Genomic DNA, 18,058 nt, shown 5'->3' on the forward strand with positions numbered 1-18,058 from the left:
CGCCGCTCACCTGGGCACGCAGCTGGACGAGCTCCGGTCCACCTCCCAGGTGGCGTACAGGTTCATCTGCACCGGGGCGGGGGTGCGGCCTGGCCCCGGGCCGCCGGGAGGCGCGGAGCCAGAGGCTACCGCGACGGCCATGGAGGTGGAGGTGGACGAGGACGAGGAGGAGGCAGCCGCCGCCGAGGTGGACGAGGACGACGAGGTGGCCTGGGCCAGCTTGGGGGGCGTCGGCTGCTGCGGCGGCTGCTGCTGCGGCGGTGGCTGCTGCTGCGGGGACTGGGCGACCCCAGAGCCCCTCTGGCCGCCGCCGCCCCCGGCGGCTCCGGCACCACCGCCGGCCCCTCCGCGTTCCGCCATGGCCGGGCTGGGGGTCGAGGGGCGCGGGGCTCACGCGAACCGAGGCGACGCCGAGCGGCTCCCAGGCTTCCCCTGCGGCGGCGGCGGCGGGGGCTCGGCGCGACTCCTCAGCCCGCGCCGCCGAGCGCGGCCGCCAGCGAGTCTGCACGCACGCGCGGGGCCTCGCGGCGCGCGGTCCTCGCGCTTGCCAGCCGCTGCCTGTTGCGGCCCGCGCGGCCGAGACACTGGGTGGGCGTGTCCGGGGGAGGGGGCGGGGAGTCCCGGCTCGCAGCCCCACCCAGCGCCGAGGGGCGGGGCCCGGGCGCAGGCTCGCACCCGGCGGGCTCTGGGCGCGCGCCCTCGCCACCCCTCGGGGCGGGAGCCTGGGTGGGCGCGCGCTGGGCCTGCCCTCGACGCCCCTGCGCTGACCTGAGGCCGCCGGGCCTTTTCCACTCCCCGCGCTCCGCGGCCGCAGCCCCGCTGGCGGAAACCCCGCTTTTCCGGGGCGCGGTCCGGGCCAGGAGGGGGCTGCCGCCGGAGCGCGCCTGGCCCCGAGGTCTGCAGAGCGTCGAACACAGCTAAGCCTGCCGCAGGTCGCGCGCGGCGCGGAAGCGGCTCGACCCCAACCCCGATCCCAACTTTATGGCCTTGGGGCTTTTTCTCCCAGACCACCCAAAGGGAGCCGTCGGTGGAGACCAGCGGCGGGCCAGCACCTCAGGCGCCAGAGAGCTAGAAGTTCTGCCCTGAGGTAGTAGGCAGGGGCTCAGAGACGTGGAGTGCTAAAGGCCCTCCGGGGTCAAACGCTCGAGCTAAGCCCCGGACTGGCCCGTCTGCCACCACCTTACTCCTTCCTCTACTGCTCCCCTCCCTCCCAGAATCCTCATTACAAAGCCTTAAAATGCCTCGGTATGTTCTCACTCAAATTCTGTTCAAGGCCTAGCTCAATAGCTCAGTGACCCTGTCCTGGGTGGGATCTCCCTACTCCCTGCTCCAGAAACCATCTTGAAGACCAGTATTCTGGTACCTCCCGCGTAATACAACAGAGGCACCTTAACCCAGGGCTCAGCAAATGCCTTTCGATCCAGGGCTGATCCAGGAAGATTTCTCAGGATGGAGGACCTGAGAATGCAGGCTCCCACCCCACATTCACAACACCCCAGCACTAGTGTCAGATGAATTCAGAGGCTGCCAGGGATTCGGGGCAATTTAGATTTTGAGCTATGTTCTCTCACAGGTAAGGGCTTGGACTTTCCTCCACAAGGTCAATTAGGAAGGCCTGGCCTGGCCTACTTCCCAAGCCCACTGTTGCTTCCCCAGCCCAGCCAGGGCGCTAAGCTGGCTATTTTTACTCCCCAAGGGCAAAGTAGTAAGGTCAACCAGACCTAGAGGTGCTTCCCCCAGAGCTTCCCTACCAAAGGGGGTGGGGTATAGGTGGTAAAACAACTACAATTTCAATAAAGGTTTGGCTTTACCACCTGTGCACTGCAGCATCTGAGCCAAGTACCTGCCCCTGGTCTCTGGGGCAGCTCAATGGTTGTAAGAAGTCAATATTTTCAGTCCTTTTGCAGAAGAGGCTAAAAGGAGATGAGGTAGCGTCAGGAGTATTACACAGCCATCTCTTTCCTTGGGAAACAGCTTTATTTACAAAACAGTTCTAAAATAAGTACATGAAATGACTGCAGGGGAACTGGTTCTTAAGGACCCACATATGAGGCCCAGGCATCCAAAGAGCCTAAAAGAAATCTGGCGGTGTGAGGGGGACCTAAAATTTGAACTCCTTATACTTCTTGCTGCCCCCACGGCTGTCCTGGGGCTGAGCTTTTCGTTTCTTTTGCTATAGGAGAGGGGGAAAAAAAAAAATGGTTATAACAGGTTAAACCACCCCAATGCCCACACCCAAACGCGGGGACGGCCTGACAGACATAGAAGTTGTGTGAAAAACACCTCCCCCCTCAGATCCTTTCCCTCCTTGTGCCTCAGTGTCATAGTCCTTAAAGAAGGCAACCAACTGGAGGAACTTTAAGGAAGTGAGGTGACAGGCACTAAGTGTGCCTTAACTTTCACCACAAAGGCAGCCCCTGCTCCCTAGCTCTCCCCTCCCCCACCCAGTCCCCCAGGAATTCCCACCTTCTGTTTGGCAGCATGCTCAGCTACCATGTCACTGAAATCTTCCTTCTCAACTTGTGCCTGCTGCTCTCGCACATGCTCCTCATACTTCTGGGTCATGGCCATAGGGTCCAGCTCCAACTCCTCGGGTGCCAGGGCCACTTCTACACCTTGCAGCTCAGGGGCCGGGCCCTTCCGACTCATAACCTAGAAGAGAGATCAGGGCATTATCATCTCCAAACAGTCTCAGAGGTTCTAACTCCAGCCCCACTTCCCCAGCCCCCAAAGCAGCATCCTCCAAGTGCTCACCGTGGACATGTCATAAATGTGAGTCGATCCCATCATGGCTCCCCCCACAGTGGCTGTTCTCTTCTCCGGCAACACAGTGAACAGCTGAGGTGTCTCACTTCTGCAAAGGACAATGAGGTCAAGCCCAAAAAGAGACAAAGGATCTCCAGAAGGGGAAATAAAAGAAACATAGGTGGCACCTCCACTGAGATCCTTAGATTCTGAGATCCCTGGGTATACAGCCTCTGCCATTCACAGAAGCCTATGAGAAAAGTTTTGGTTGGAGGTGGCATGGGGCACAGCACTGATTTCAAGATACAGCCAGAGGTATAGAGACTGAGCTAAGGGGTCCCCTGAGTCAAGTTAGGAGATCAGAGATAAGGACTCCCACACACAAAGAAGGCTAAAGGCTAAAGAGGCTAAAAGTTTCCTGGAGAGAGTGGTGCCTGGTGTTCTAATGTACACAACTTGCAGCACTTCCCAAGTGTGCAAGGCCATCATCCACCAGGAGGCTAGGGGCTGAGTGGTACAGCGCTTGCCAACCATGTGTGAGGCAGTGGGTTCAATCCTCAGCACCACATAAAAATAAACAAATAAAGGTTTAAAAAAAATGCTTTAAAAAAATTTTTAAGTAAAATTTTAAAAAAGAAGACTATACTCAGAACACAGTAACAAATCTACCACTGTCACCCTAGACCATGTTGTCCTCACCTCTTCTGGAAGGTGACTTTTTCTACACATAGCAACCAGAGTAAACATCAAATTCAGATTCTTTCCCTTCTTTGCTGAAAACCTGAGGCTTCCAGCTGGGCACAGTAAAACACACCTATAATCTCAGACTTGGGAGCCTGGAGCAAGAGGATCCTAAATTCAAGCCTAGCCTCAGCAACTTAATGAGATCCTGTCTCAGAAAATAAAAAGATCTGAGGATGTAGCTCATCAGTAAAGCACCTCTCAGTTCAATCCCCAGTACCAAAAAAAAAAAAAAAAAAAAAAGAACCCTGAGGTTCCTGATCATCATTTGAATAAATCCAAACTTCTTACCAAGACCTAAAGGCCCCCTACCCAATCCCTCCTCAAGACAATTCTGTCCACAGTACCCTTCTTTGTTTTTCTTTCTTGAATATACAAAGCTTGAGACTTCTGCTTCCTGACAAGAAAGAGAAGCAGGGAACAGATTTATCCTCCTACCTGAAATAACCAAAATATATGAAAGTGGTTTTTTAAGACAATAGACATGGGGCAAAGAACAGTGATTTGTGAGACAGAAAACAAACAAGATGGACCCATCGACTGCCCCAGCTTACTGCACTGAAAGAGCTGCCACAAAACAAGGAAGGGAGACCCAAGAAGAGCTAAGACAGTGCCATGAGTTGTGATAAAGTCAAAGGTCCAGGAAGACCAAGGCAGCCAGGGTTTGCATGACACAACTGGAGATTGCAGAAGTCCTACTCAGGTGTTCAGCGGAGTGATGAGGAGCATATGCATGTGAGAACTGGGAAGAGACCATCCAAAAAGATCAGCAGTAACAGTGCCTTTTGTTAATTTAGAATGGGGAATAGTAATGATTCCCACAAGCCAGAGGGAAAAACCTCTGGATTCACAGGGCTTTTGGCATACAGAAGAGTCTTGGGAGTCCTGGGGGAGGACTAAGCATTGCTCCAGACCTGCTAATAAGGTCCCCAAAGCAAGACCTTGAAGGATTCGTCTGTTCACAAATAACTATATGCCTGATCAAAGCTGTAGAAGATTATAGGAATATGGGCCCAACATAGAAAATTACATAAAGCCTAGCAACCATCAGAATTACCAGGCATAGCACGAAAATACAACCTATAATGAGAATGTCAATCAGTTGAAATCAACCCAGAACTGCTAATTAGTAGGCAAATACATTAAAATGTTACTATAAGTACATTCTACATGTTCAAGAAGTTAAATAAGAGACAAGATATATAAAAAAGATCCAAATCAAACTTCTGGAGATTAAAACTACATTTAATGGATTAATGTCAGTATAGAAGTTGCAAAAGAAAATATTAGCAAACATGAAGATACAGCAATAAAAACTTTCTAAAATAAAGGAAAAAGAGAAATTCTTGTAAAGTGAACAGTACCAGTTGCTGGCGATTTCAAGAGACCATTAGATGTACAATTGGAGTTGCTAAAGGAGAGGTGAAAAGAGGGCAACAGGAGAAATAACAGCCAATTTTTTTGCCAAAATTTATAAGAGTTATAAATTCACAGGTCTAAGATACTCTACAAAACCCTAGCAAAGAGACATTTAAAAAAAAAAGCACATCATACTCAAATTGTTCAGAACTAGAGATAAAGATAACACTTTAAAAGCTACCAGAAAGCCAGGCGTGGTGTTGCACGCCTTTAATCCCAGCATCCCATCACCTGAGGCTGAGGCAGGAGGATCTAGAGTTCAGAGTCAGCCTCAGCAAAAGCGAGGTGCTATGCAACTCAATGAGACCCCGTCTCTAAATAAAAATACAAAATAGGGCTGGGGATGTGGCTCAGTGGTCAAGTGCCCCTGAGTTTAATCCCCAGTGTGCCCCTCCCCCAAAATGCCAGAGAGAAATGACAATTTATATACAAAGAACAAACAGTAAGCATGACAGTAGATGTCTCATCAGAAACAATGCATGAAAGATGATGCTGGAACATCTCAAGGTACTGAAAGGGAAAAATGCCCTGTCAACCTAGATTCTTACATGCAATAGAAACTTTCAAAATCAAAATCCACACAAATGAACCTTTTAAGACTACAAAAGCAGAAGGAACTCATGACCAATAGACCCACACCAGAAATGTTAAAGGAAACCTTCACACAGAAGGAAGATGATACCAGACAGAATGCTGAAGAGACAACAAGAAATCCAAGAACACTGGAGATGATAATTACACGGATTCATGTATTAAATCTCTGAAAGACAGTGAACTACTTACACAAAAATAGTAACTATTTAGCACAGGATTTACAACCCAGTAAAAGTAAAATTTATGACCACACAAGGTGGAAAAGATAGGAGAGATATGAGGTACGCTGCTTAAGGTTCTCAATACTATCACTGGCATAATATCCCTTTAAGGTAACCATGTAAAGCTGGATACTATAAACCCTAAAACCACCATTAAAATAACAAAACAAAGACTTACAGTTAATAAGCCAACCAAGGAGGTAAGATGGAATCACAGAAAAAAATGTTCAATTAATCCAAAAGACAGGAGGAAAACAGAAAAGGAGAACAAAGATGATGATGGACCAAGAAGTCATTTCATGTGTCAGCTAGGCAACCCAGAGGCCAAAGGGAAATGAAGGTCCTCTCGTTGCCTGCCTGGTTCCCTCACCCATCCATTGCCTCCTCGATCTTCTTTTTCCTCAGCTCAATGAGTTCAGGGGTCTCCATTCCAGCTGGAACTGACGAGAACCCTCCAGGAGTGATGAGACCACTGTGAAGAAAGAAGCACAAGAGTAAAGAAAATGCCCCCACAGACAGACAGGACCTGGGAAGGCAGATTCCAGGGTCCCCCACCTGTCTGCAGGTGTAATAAAGCCGGTCTCATCTGGTTTGTCTTCATCACTTTCCTCCTCTTCCTCTTCTTCTGAGGACTCTTCATCAGATGGCTCCAGTTCCCCCCAAGGAGTCCGATCAATCTCCTCTTCTTCAGTCTTGGTCTGAAAGAGAACACTCATTCATTCAATGAATGTTTACAAAATAGCTATTATGTGCCAAGTTTTATAAACTGAAGGATTACGAGAGTAAACAGACAATAATCCCTACCTACACAGTGCTCACAGTCTATTGGGCAGCTCTCTTACCCCTCAGGAAAACACATGTACTTTTTTGGACTGAAACTTCAGAATACCCAGTTCCCTGATAATGATGTTTTGGTCAATTCTCTCTAACCTTCTTGGCATTAAGTAAAATGAGCTCATCAGACCATAGCCCATACCTGAAATTCAGCAGCATTGGTTCCAAACACATCACCATACAGCGGTTTCCCAGTCTCATCTACTGGGGGTTTGCCCCAGCCACCAGCATGGTAACCAAAGGAACAGCTCTGCAGGAAAGATAGTATAAATCATTTCCACTCCCATGTTCCAGAGAAACATGGCAAAGCCCTAGAGAAAAGCCACACTGCAAAGTAAGGACTCATACTTGGGAACTCTGAAAATTGTGAATGCTGAATAAAATTAAATGTTATAAAGCATTAGAAAGCAAAATTAAAAGCACCAAAACTCTGAAGGCAAACAATGTGGGGACAGGAGACAGAGTATGCTAAAATCCTCCTCCTTCAGGGTGCTGTCTATGCTGTCTAAAACCAAATGGGGGAATTTAAAAACCAGGACTCCAGGACTGGGAATGTAGCTCACTGGTAGTGTGCTTGCCTAATACGCATGAGGCCCTGGGTTTGATCCCCACCACCACACACACACACACACACACACACACACACACACTGGGTTTGATCCCCACCACCACACACACACACACACACACACACACACACACACACACACACACACACACACACACACACACACACAAACACATAACAAAAACCAGGACCTCAAATTCTTAATAATTTTTCCTAACTCTGAAAAGCTGGTTTGGTTAGCATCTATTTCATTTAGGGGACAGATAGTTTTATCTGAAGTTTAGCAATACCACTTTTTCACTTGAATGACTTTGTTGTCTGTTAATGCTTTTTTAAAAAATTTTCATAACTTTATTTGTTATGTGGTGCTGAGGATCAAACCCAGCACCTCACACATGCTAGGCAAGTGCTCTACCACTGAGCCACAACCCCAGCCCTTTTAATACTTTTTAATTGAAGACTTTTTATTTGAAAATAATAAATGTTATGCCTTTTTTTTTTTTTTTTTTTTTTTTTTTTTTTTTTTTGTTATGCCATTCTTGAGATGAAATTACTTCTGTCTATCCATATATATATCAGAGAGCTATCTGGAAACCTGTTCACCAAATATTAGCAAATCTGGTTATTTTACACTGGTGAAATTGTCATTTATCTATTTTCATCTTTTTATCTGTCGACTTTGACCAATTTTTTTTTGGTACAAGGGACTGAACTACTCAGGGGCACTCCACCACTGAGCCACATCCCCAGCCCTATTTTGTATTTTATTTAGAGACAGGGTCTCACTGAGTTGCTGAGCACTTCACTGTTGCTGAGGCTGGCTTTGAACTCACAATCCGCCTGCCTCAGCCTCCTGAGCTGCTGGGATTACAGGCATTTGCCACTGCGCCAGGCTTGACTGAATATTTTACAATAAACATGTCACATATTTTTAAAAAATAAAAAACTATTATTGTTATTTTTTTAAACACAGTAGTTAGAGAAGGAAAACAAAACAACCATTGCTCAGTTAAAATTCAGGCAGTCAAGAATGAAAGTAAGCACAATACCCACTTCCGGGATGGGTGAGTTCAGTCCAGGGATTTTCAGGTTAGGGTACGACGGGGGTGGTCCATATCGTTGCATGGCAATCAGCCAAGGGGGAGGGACCTTGTGGGCATTCTGCAGGAAAAAGAGAACAGGCTACTACCCGCCTAACCTATCCTGTCTCTCCTTTCTGCCCCAATTCCCACCCTCTTCCCTGCCTCCCAGCCAGCTAACAACACTCACCGGTCCTACTGGCATCCCCAAGGAAATTCTCAGCTCATCAGACAGATCTCCCGGCTTCTTCTCCTTCAGTCGTGTCTCAAACTCCTTCCCCTGAGGAAAAAGCACAGCATGCTATACTAGGGATGCCAGACACACACTGGGAGCTCGATGGCTCGGGGATGGGAGATGAGAGATGAGAAGTCCTAATCCACATCAGACACAAAATCCCATGAGAGCCGCCTGGCTCCCACGTGGATTCCAGCTACAGTAGGGGAAGGAATGGAGACGTGACTGTCACTAGCCCACTGTGAGCACAGGGCCAACTTCAGGACCTGCTTTCTCATTGGTGAAAGAGGGCATTCAACAGGATGATCTCCAAGATCCTTCTGCCTCAGACATTCTATGAAGTCTGAGGCATATTTCAAGAACCAAAAAAAAAACTTTTCTCACAAGCATCTGCCACTTGGCACCTCTGTTCCTAAACCACCCACCACCAACTATTATTATCACTTCAAAGACATGATAGAGCCAGGTGCAGTGCCACAGACCTGTAATCCAACAACTTGGAGAGTTTGAGGCAGGAGAATTGCAAGTTTGAGGCCAGCCTGGGCAATCTAGTGAAACACTGTTTCAAAATAAAAAAGGTTGTATGGGATGTGGCTCTATGGTCATGCACCCCTGGGTTCAATCCCCTGTACCAAATAAAAAGATATGATCTGCATCTCTTCTTCAAGAAAGATCTCATTATAATCTCAAACTCCACCTCATCGAAGGGTAGTTAGTGGGCAATTTTGAGGCTGGTAAACCAGCTTTGAAAGCCCTTCCAACCAACAGTTACAAAGTCATGACCCCAAGACTGAGCTGTGCATCCATCCCATTCCCGAACCTCATAGTACAGGTCCCCGTGAATGGTCAGCTTTGGCTTGGTCTGCCACTTGAAGAAGGCGTCATGCAGTTTCTGATAGTCAATGTCAATCTTTCCCATCTTGGGCCGAACCTTCTCTCGCATTTTTGACTTCATGGTCTTTTGTTCTTCCTGTGGAGAATGGCAATAGTCATGAGTTGACAGGTAATCAAAAACTTCAATGCTTGGCAGAGATCTGGCTCCCAACTCCCAAAAGAAGTCAAGGGAAACTGATCTCATTTATCTCACTCTTAAACTCCCCAAAATCCTTCCTGCTCAAACCCCTCAAAATTATATAATTTAATGAGCTCAGTGTAGCTCAGTGGTAGAGCATGTGTTTATCAGCATGTTCAAGGCCGAGTTCAATCCCCAGCACCAAAAAAATAAGATCACATAATCCATGCTGAATAAGATTTAGTATATGAAATCAGCCTCCACTTTGTATGTCAGTAACTATTTGTTAAACCATCTGATCAAGAGACAGATCTCATTAGCTGCCCCTGGAGAGGACCAGGAGAGCAGAGGCTAACTGGAAGGCATCTTTACTGTGTACTTTGGCACTTCCTCCAGTTTTGTCCCAGAGGTAATGAGTACTTATTCCAAGTACTTAAAGAAGCTACACAACTACTATGAATCTCTAGCCACAAAGTACATCAGAGAAGGAGTCACCAGGTGAGCCAGTGAAATGAAGGTAGAAGGGAAAAGGCAAACAGCCACTCACAAAGGAGGCCTAGACCAGGGGCAAGGGAAATGTTCTGAATGGGCTTGAGCTCTGCTTCCCGATGTCCCTCCCCTCCTGCTTCCTGCCAGGTGTATACAGTGCACCTATATGATGCTGACTTCTACTGGAGAAAGGATTAGACTAGTAAAAAGTCAGTGTGTTTGGAGAACCTGATCCAGTTCTGAAGCTGACTGCTACGAAGGCCATGGGTGCCTGAGCACAGGTCTGCGCTCCAGCCAGGCCCCTCACCTTCTCCTGGAGGGCCTCCCGCATCTCTTGGATGCCTGTGCGTTTGATGAAGTCTGGCAACTCGAAGGGGGGCTTCTCGATGCCCCGTTTGCCCTGCAAGTACTTGCGCTTAAAACACCAGTGGCGTGGCACAGGCACCGAGTTTCGGGTGGCCTTGAGGTGAACCAAGAGCTTGGGGTCCTGGGCCGTCACATCATGCATCTCCACAACATCAGGCCGAGCCACCAGCTGGAAAACACACAGCAACATATCTCTAGAAAGCCCCATCAAATGTGAGGGCCATCTGTCTGCGACACTGGTCAACCCATTGATAGCCAGGGTTAATCCAGCTCATCGGGTTGGCTAGGTAGGTGCCCCCTTCCTCCTTCTGGAGCTGCACATGCAGTCGATGACCTTCCCTAATGGAGAACTACTCTTGGTTTAATAGTATACGGTAGCTGCTCCCTGGTTAGAACCTCCAAACAAGATCAAAGGAGACCTGGGGCTCTCCTATCTCTTCCTCACAGGACCCAAATCCAGGTCACCCAAACCTCCCCGACAGGGTCAAAGCCATGCCTCACATGGTCTCCAGTCAGGCTCCAGGGCCTGCTAGGCCATCTCAGGTCTCACCTGCTTGAGCTCAGCCACAGTGAAGCGATTCATTCGGCGCAACTTTTTCTTGGACAGCTTGGGGGCTTCTGGCTTCTTTTCCTATGACAGAATGATCCCTTATGAACAAGGAATCCACTGTCCAGCCCCCCATTTTCATAAGCTATGGAAGCCCTGCAGAAGTTCACCATGGTCCCAGAGGAGGACAGATGCCTGCCCCCCACCCCTGTTCCTGTTTCCCACCAGGAAGGGGAGGCCCGACCTGCTCGTCATCACTGCTGTCATCATCGCTGTCCTTGTGCTCCTCCTCGAAGCCCTTCTTCTTGGGGGCTGTAGAGTTCTCCATCTTGTCAAGTTTCTCTGGTTCCTTCTCTTTCTCCTTCTTCACATCATCAGTGAGCTGAGGAGGCAGACGATGTGGAAACCCCAGCCCTGAGAACCAGCCCCAATCCCGTTCCTGAACCCTACACTGCAACACTGCCTCCTTGGCCCTGTCCACCAGCCCATCCTACTGCCCCCCACCCCCAGAGCCTGCTGCTCCACCTACCTTGAAGGCTTCAAAAATCCTCTTGAAGAAGATGAAGTTGGGCTCATAGATTTCCGGTTCTTCAGTAACATACTCAATCTCAACATCAGCAGCAGGGGAGTCAGAGCCTCGGGACCGGGTGGAGTCTTTCTCTCGATCCCCAGAGCTCTCCGAGGATGCTGCCCGCACCCGCTGGGGCTTTTTCTTCTTCTTTCTATTCCGACGCTTCCGATTTTTCTATCAAGACAAGGAAAACCAACTCAGAATTCAAGCACCCTGCCCATCCCCACCCTAAAAATAATTCAATGCTCAGTCTTTCCCCAACAAGGCATGAAGCAGCTGAAAAGAGGCCTTGGGGACAGAATCCGAGGTTCTGCCTCTCAAGCTGTGTGCCTTGGGTAAGTTACTGTACCTCTCAGAACCTCAGCCTAAAATGTAGGCACGCAAGCTCTGAGGACTTAAAGGGATTTATGGCAATGAAATTAAAAATATCTGCAAGATGTTGAGAAAAAGAATTGAGCCAACACGGTGGCACATGCTTATAATCCCAGTGGCTCAGGAGGCTGAGGCAGGAGGACTGTAAGTTCAAAGCCAGCTTTAGCAACTTAAGTGAGACCCTGTCTCAAAATTTAAAACAGGCTTTTTCTCTCCTACTGGCTTGCTTTCTTTCTCCTCCTTGCTTTCCACTCTCTTTAGCGCATGCCCTTTCTCTTTCCTTTCTCTTTTCCTCTCATTTTCTCTCTTACCCTGCAGGGAGACACTTTGTTTGCTTAAAAAACTCCCTTATGTGAAAAAAAAAAAAAAAAAAAAAAAAAAAAAATTTTTTTTTTAAACAATTTTTTAAAAAGGCTGGGATGTGGCTTAATGGCTAAGCACCCCTGGGTTCAATCCCTGGTACCAAAGAACAAAAATAAACAAAAACAAACAACAAACAAAAAACAAAAAAACACCACCAAGAATTGGCACAAAACAACAGAAGATACTATTTACTGAACACTTACAATGAGTTTACTTTGGAATCTGAGCCCCAGTTCCATCGCATACCTCTTTTTTGGATATGGACACTGTGTCCTCCTCAGTCTCTGACGCTGATTGGCCCAGGGATGAGCGAGTGTCTGTTTCCATTTCCTCTTCCTCTGTCAGAGAGGAAGGAGGCAATCAAGTCTTCACAAAGCACCTCTGCCCTGCCCATAGTAACTTCACTCTGCCAAGATCCAGTCACTCTCTAAAACCTTCTCAGGGAAGGGACAAAGGAAGAGGACACAATCATAGGCTGCAGCTTCGGGACCCACCAACACACTCACCCTGCTGAGAGTTCATCTCTTCCTGGCGGCTCTCCTTCAACTGCAGGATCTTTTCCAAAGCCTGGGGGATCTTGGGTCCCACTGAGGGATCATCCATCTGCCAAAGACAAACCAGTCAGAGGGACGGAATCAGTGCCCTTCCTCCTAACTTTCACCTCTGGGCTTATAAAAGCTACCAGCTGGTGACGTAAACAGCAGACAGCGGGCAGCAACTCAGAACTCTGACCAGAAATGCCTCCCAGATCCCTCTGCCCTACCCTAACCATACTCTAACCAAGTGTGGCTTCCCCTCCCACTTAGACCTTAAATCCACCCCTGCAGTCTTCTCACAAAATCGTCTAAAAACTTGAAATAATCTCCTTCCAAACCTACACTCTGCTGTCCCTAGGAAGAAATCATTAGTCTCACCTCTCTGTTTTCATCTCCAGGGGGCGGTGGGGGACCACGAGGCCGGGGAACAGGGGCCCCCATGGGCAAAACAGTGGGAGTGGGACCCACTGGGCCAACTGGAGCAGCCACTGAAAGAAGGAAGAAAAGAAGTCCAATGTCAGAAGAGACAAAACACCTCTTTAAAAAATTACCTCCAGGGCTGGGGATGTGGCCCAGCAATAGAGTGTTGTGTGAGGCCCTGGATTTGAGCCCCAGCATCAACCCCCCTCAAAAAATAATAATGTACTTCCTTCACTAAAAGTCAGGGTGATGCTTACCCTCCAAGGCAGAGAATGACCACAGTGTAGAAGTGCTTTTGGTGTTGCTGGGAATAATTTAGTTCTTGGTCTAGGTATTGGTTGTTATGGGTGTATTGTTTTTGAAAATTCAGTAAACTGTACATTTACTATATGAGTACCTTTTAAATGTGATATATGCAGTTGCCTCTTGGTATTCATAGGGAATTTATTTCTGGACCCCACATGAATACCAAAATACAAGGATGCTCAAGTCCTTCTAAAAAGTGGCACAGTATCTGTGTATGACCTATGCACAACCTTCCCACAAGCATCCTTCCATATGCTTTAAGTCATCTCTAGATTACTTGTAACCCTTAATACAATGTAATGCTATATTGTTTTGAGAATAAAGATAACAAAAAAAGTGGGAACACATTTGGAAATCAAGTTTTTTGGGTTTTGTTTTTGCAGTACTGGGGATTGAACCCAGAGCACTCTGCCACTGAGCTACATCCCCATCTCTCTTATTTCTTATTTTGAGACAGGGTTTTGGCTAAGTTGCCTCAAATCTGCAATCCTCCTGCCTGAGTTTCCCAAGTAGCTGGGATTACAGGTATGTACCATCACAGCAAATTACTTTAAAATATTTTCAATCCCTAGTTTGTTGAATGCTTGGATACAGAACCAGCACATACGGAGGGCCCATTGTACTTAAAAAAAACTTTTTCAGAATCTGGAACAATACCTCAGTTGTACAGCACATATTTAACATGCATAAGGTCTTGGATTCAACTACTAACACCAGAGGGGAAAAATGGTTTTTAAAACTTTTACATTACCTTCCTTGCTCTTCCCCGCCACTCCAGGATCTTACCTCGAGGACCCAGCGGAGTGCGAACACCAATCTGACCCATGTCTTGTGGGGGCCGAGGGACTGGGGTGCCCATCTTAGCAATCTCCTGCTGTCTTTCCTGCTCCAGTAACACAGCTGCCTACAGGAGGGAAGCAGGAATGGAGACACATTTGAAAATGCCAAATGCACTGTTTCAGCCAGGATAGGCCTGAGAAGAACAAGGAGGAAACACCCAGGTTCTGACGACCCCTCCACCCTCACACTTCAAGACTACTGATCAAAATAGAAGCACCCTCTTGTCACAACAGACAATCCCTGAGAATAACACCAAGGAAACCCCCAGGAAGTTTCTGGTTCCTAGAAGAGAATTTACTGTTTAGCTAAATGCAGCCTTATATTTTTCAATGAGAGCTTTCTTTCCCAAAAGTTCTTTAGAAAGAACTATGAATTCTTTTCTTCCTTTTTTTTTAAGTACTCAGGACTGAACTCAGGTGCTTTACCACTGGGCTACATCCCCAGCCATCTTTACTTTTTGAGACAAAGTCTAAGTTAACTGCAGTTGACCTTGCACTTGCCAAGGCTGGCCTCAAACTTGCAATCTTCTTGCCTCAGTTTCCTAAGTAGCTGGATCACAGGCATGTACCATGATACCCGGCTGAATTCTTTCCTTACAGTTACCCCTTAACATTTGCCAAAGTGGGCAAAGCCAGTACTTCATGAGTATTTCCATACCTGCTGCTTTAAATGCTTGTTTTCTAATACTTCTAATTAATCTACTAAATAACAACCAGTATAATGCAATCTGAGTCAGAGCATCTTTTACATCATTCCTAAATTTATGCGTATCACATTTAGTCTAAATTCCATACAAAGAACTAAATTACCCCCAGAATCCTCTCCAAAGTACCTAAAATTATGTCATGTAAGACTAGTAGAAGTCAAAAATTTTTTGTGAAATTGGCCACGGAATAAATATTTTAGGTTTTTGGGCTACTATATGAACTGTGTTATCTATTCTTGGTTTGAGGTTTTTTTTCTTACAACACTTTAAAAATATAAAAATAATTTTTAGCTCATAGACCACTCAAAAGCAAGTCACAGGTTGGTTTGTCAACACCTGGACTATAGGAAAAATGGAATTCTTTGGGAGATACTGGAACATAGTTAGGGATGAGGTAGCCTCCAAGGAAAACTTGAGAGATTTACCTCATTTTTGGACACAAAACAATAATTGACAGCCTACAGACTGGACCATGAGGTCAAAGATTAGGGGGAGGGTTATTACCCGCTTCTGCTGCTCCAAGAGCTCATGTTCCTTCAATGAATGATCTCCCTGCTTAAAAAAGAAAACAAGCTCATACCAGCACCAAGACCCCCCAGGCCAATCTGCCACAACTTTTGCTTCCTATAGTCCTCTTGCAGTCCTGGACCTATGTTCTAATCTTTGGCCCAGATCTTCCCGAAAGCCTTGGCCCCAGGATCCAGCTTTCTGAGGCTCCACTCCCCCTTCAGGGACCTAATGAAGCCAAAGCACAGGCTTCCACCTACCCTACCTGCTTGGCACGCTCCTCTTGCTGCATCAGCAATGCCGCCTGCTGCTGTGCCAGCTTCAGCCTTTCTTCTTCTGATAGTGCCACAGGCTCACCCACGCGGAGAGGAGGCGGGGGCCCCAAATTTGGCGGATGAGCCATAGGAAAGCCAAGGCCAAGGCCTGGTGGAGGTGGTGGGGGTGGTGGAGGGGGCTGCAGAGGAGGAAGTCCCATGGGCGGTGGTGGCATGGGAATCCCAGAGAGCTGTGAAGATAATCAGACCATAAACTAGGAAGCATATACCTATTCATGCTGCAAACATTTGCTGGGAATCTACCATAAGACAGGTACTCATATTCAAATTCTAATAATATATTACCCCATATCAGAATGCTCCATAGCAATCACAAGAAGGTTAACTTTGAGGCATCAACCAAAGAAAACTATCAACTCTTTCCTCAAAAAATATCATGAATTCAGATTTTGCATGTAATTTCAGAAGGCTCAGGAACTCCTCATTCCACACACAGAGATCAAAGGATCCCCCAGATCAGAGCCACTGCTTTGGAGGGAACCAAATCCTGGCTTCAAAGGGACATGGAAGGAAATAAATAAATAGAAACCAGTGCATTAGGGCATCACAAACCCCATAATTTACTAAAGCAGAAAGTATATAATCAAATCAAAGAGTTATCTCTCAACGTCTCATTGAATAACATGGAAGTTGTCCCTGAGGGAGCAAAAAAGGTGACTGCTTCTGTCTGGGGGAGAATCAAGTCAGGCTTACAGACATTCAAGTTGAATTCTGAATGACAGAATTTGGAGGAGCAGGTACTGAAGGAGGAGGCAAATATCAGCTCCAAGGTGAGAAAAAAAGCTCCCAGTTTTGTCATCACAGGACCTCCCTGCCCAATCTGCAAGTTGCATACCCACCATGATGCAAGAGAGGAGGGGTTACCCTGAGCAAAAAAGATCCTATAAAGTGGAACAATGCCCTTACCTGTGCTGACATAGGAGGGGGAGCAGCTTTGTCCCCATCCTCCCCTCGCAAAACCGGCCGATTCAGCACGATGCCAGTCTGCAAAAGATAAAGGAGAGCTCTAGATCAGCTCAGAAGAAATATTACACTAAATGGCATTCTCTCCCAGTCACTCAGCAAAATTCACCCAGCGCCTGTCCACCAGATTTTGGGCAGGGCACTGGTGAGAACCAATACAGATAAAAGTGATTACGACAAAGTAGGCAAGGCAAGCGCTGGCAAAAATGTCAAGACCCTGCTCGCTGTGCCCAAGTACATCAAGAAAGAAGACCCAGCGCTGAGGGGTCTTGAAGGCCTCCAGAGGCTCAACCTACCCTGAAGTCCCGCTTCTAACACTTACCTGGCGGGTGTAAGTCTGTAGCCGCTCCACCAGCTCCTCCCGACTCCCTGCAAGGCAAAGTGCAGGATCAGCGAAGCAGCCGGTCCCCGCAGGGCCCCAGCGGCCCGCCTCTGCCCCTCGCCCGCGCGTCTCCCGGGTAACCGGCTAACCCGCTTCCCCGCAGGCCCACAAAACCCCCTTCAGGCCTTCCCACGCTTCTCACCCTGGATCGGAGCTCCGATCTCTGCCAATTTGGCCTGAAGCTCCTGGGCAGCCCAGGCACCATAGTGCCCTGGAGGTGGTGGCGGCAGCTGTAATTCCCCTTTGGGAGGCTCGGGATGCTCAGCCGCCATCTTAGCTACAGGAAGGCGCGCGACCAACCCGGAAGCTTGGGCCAGCCTCGGGCCCTGATCCCCGGAACTTCCGGCAGCGACGTACGCCACGTCCTTTCCGTGGTTGGAAGGCGGTTAGGGTTGAGGCCCACCCCCTGGCCGTCCGCTGTGGGCGGCTCGGTCGTGAAGCCTTTTGGGAATTGTAGTCCAGGGGTTGCTGGCTCCGGGTCCAGCGCCTGCAGAGCCAACCTCCCCTAAGCTCGGGAACACCCGCGCCGGGCGGCGGGGAGGGCTTGCCTCGCTCCCAGCGGGTGCTTTCGGGGTCTCTACTGCCCCAGCAAGGACAGTCTTCCGGCCAGACGCCCGGGTCAGGCGCGAGAGGCCTGGACACTTACGTCCCCAGGGCGTCCCGGAGACACTCGTTCCCCAGCGGGCGCCAGGCGGGAGACTGGAGCCGATGCCTGTGATAAAACAGTGTCTGATTGTCTGCCCGCCCACCCCTGGCGCAGGCAGGGATGAATGGGCTGAAAGGGGATCCGGGCCGGGAGAGGAGCGGGCCTGCTCGGGCTGAGCTCCAGCTGCAGACCCAGAGGAAGCGCGACACTAAAACCCCTTTTTCCACCTTTCAAGCAAGCTCAAACGTCTTCTCCGCCAAA

The 18,058-nt window shown here is 48.3% G+C and overlaps 2 protein-coding genes across 5 annotated transcripts in view; both read right to left on the bottom strand.

The window, feature by feature from the left end:
* The window catches only part of PACS1 (phosphofurin acidic cluster sorting protein 1), a 191,755-nt gene extending 191,163 nt beyond the window's left edge, over window positions 1-592 (bottom strand). Inside the window, exon 1 of one of the 2 annotated variants that reach the window (XM_079103307.1) lies at window positions 11-592. In XM_079103307.1, coding sequence (XP_078959433.1) covers window positions 11-360 — 350 coding nt within the window. In that variant the 5' untranslated portion in view covers window positions 361-592. The remainder of the gene's footprint in view (window positions 1-10) is intronic. The other variant, XM_079103306.1, reaches the window with a different exon arrangement.
* A 1,364-nt stretch (window positions 593-1,956) lies between these two features.
* On the bottom strand, window positions 1,957-17,479 carry SF3B2 (splicing factor 3b subunit 2). Of its 3 annotated transcripts, none has more exons than XM_079103309.1 (22): window positions 17,294-17,479; window positions 17,092-17,138; window positions 16,713-16,790; window positions 15,737-15,976; window positions 15,469-15,516; window positions 14,205-14,322; window positions 13,071-13,180; window positions 12,663-12,759; window positions 12,403-12,494; window positions 11,380-11,595; window positions 11,095-11,232; window positions 10,854-10,934; window positions 10,245-10,472; window positions 9,257-9,406; window positions 8,392-8,481; window positions 8,176-8,283; window positions 6,697-6,804; window positions 6,276-6,418; window positions 6,091-6,192; window positions 2,755-2,854; window positions 2,467-2,652; window positions 1,957-2,173 (listed from the first exon to the last, which is right to left on the bottom strand). In XM_079103309.1, exons 1-22 carry the CDS (start codon window positions 17,421-17,423, stop codon window positions 2,102-2,104), a joined length of 2,682 nt encoding a protein of 893 aa, XP_078959435.1. In that variant the 5' UTR covers window positions 17,424-17,479; the 3' UTR covers window positions 1,957-2,101. The 3 variants fall into 3 exon arrangements, with proteins under 3 accessions (XP_078959435.1, XP_078959434.1, XP_078959436.1); XM_079103308.1 differs by having other exon boundaries at window positions 15,469-15,519; window positions 17,294-17,478; XM_079103310.1 differs by lacking the exon at window positions 15,469-15,516 and having other exon boundaries at window positions 17,294-17,477.
* Between the last annotated feature and the right edge of the window lie 579 nt (window positions 17,480-18,058).

Source organism: Sciurus vulgaris, assembly GCF_902686455.1.
Source record: "Sciurus vulgaris genome assembly, chromosome: 11".
Taxonomy (NCBI): domain Eukaryota; kingdom Metazoa; phylum Chordata; class Mammalia; order Rodentia; family Sciuridae; genus Sciurus; species Sciurus vulgaris.

Coding starts and splice junctions, on each gene's coding strand:
- SF3B2 (XM_079103308.1), bottom strand. CDS start 17,423: ATGGCGGCTGAGCATCCCGAGCCTCCCAAAGGGGAATTACAGCTGCCG. Junction 15,977..16,712: donor CCCCTCCTATGTCAGCACAG/GTAAGGGCATTG, acceptor TTATCTTCACAG/CTCTCTGGGATTCCCATGCC. Junction 10,473..10,853: donor CTGTGGCTGAGCTCAAGCAG/GTGAGACCTGAG, acceptor TGTGTTTTCCAG/CTGGTGGCTCGGCCTGATGT.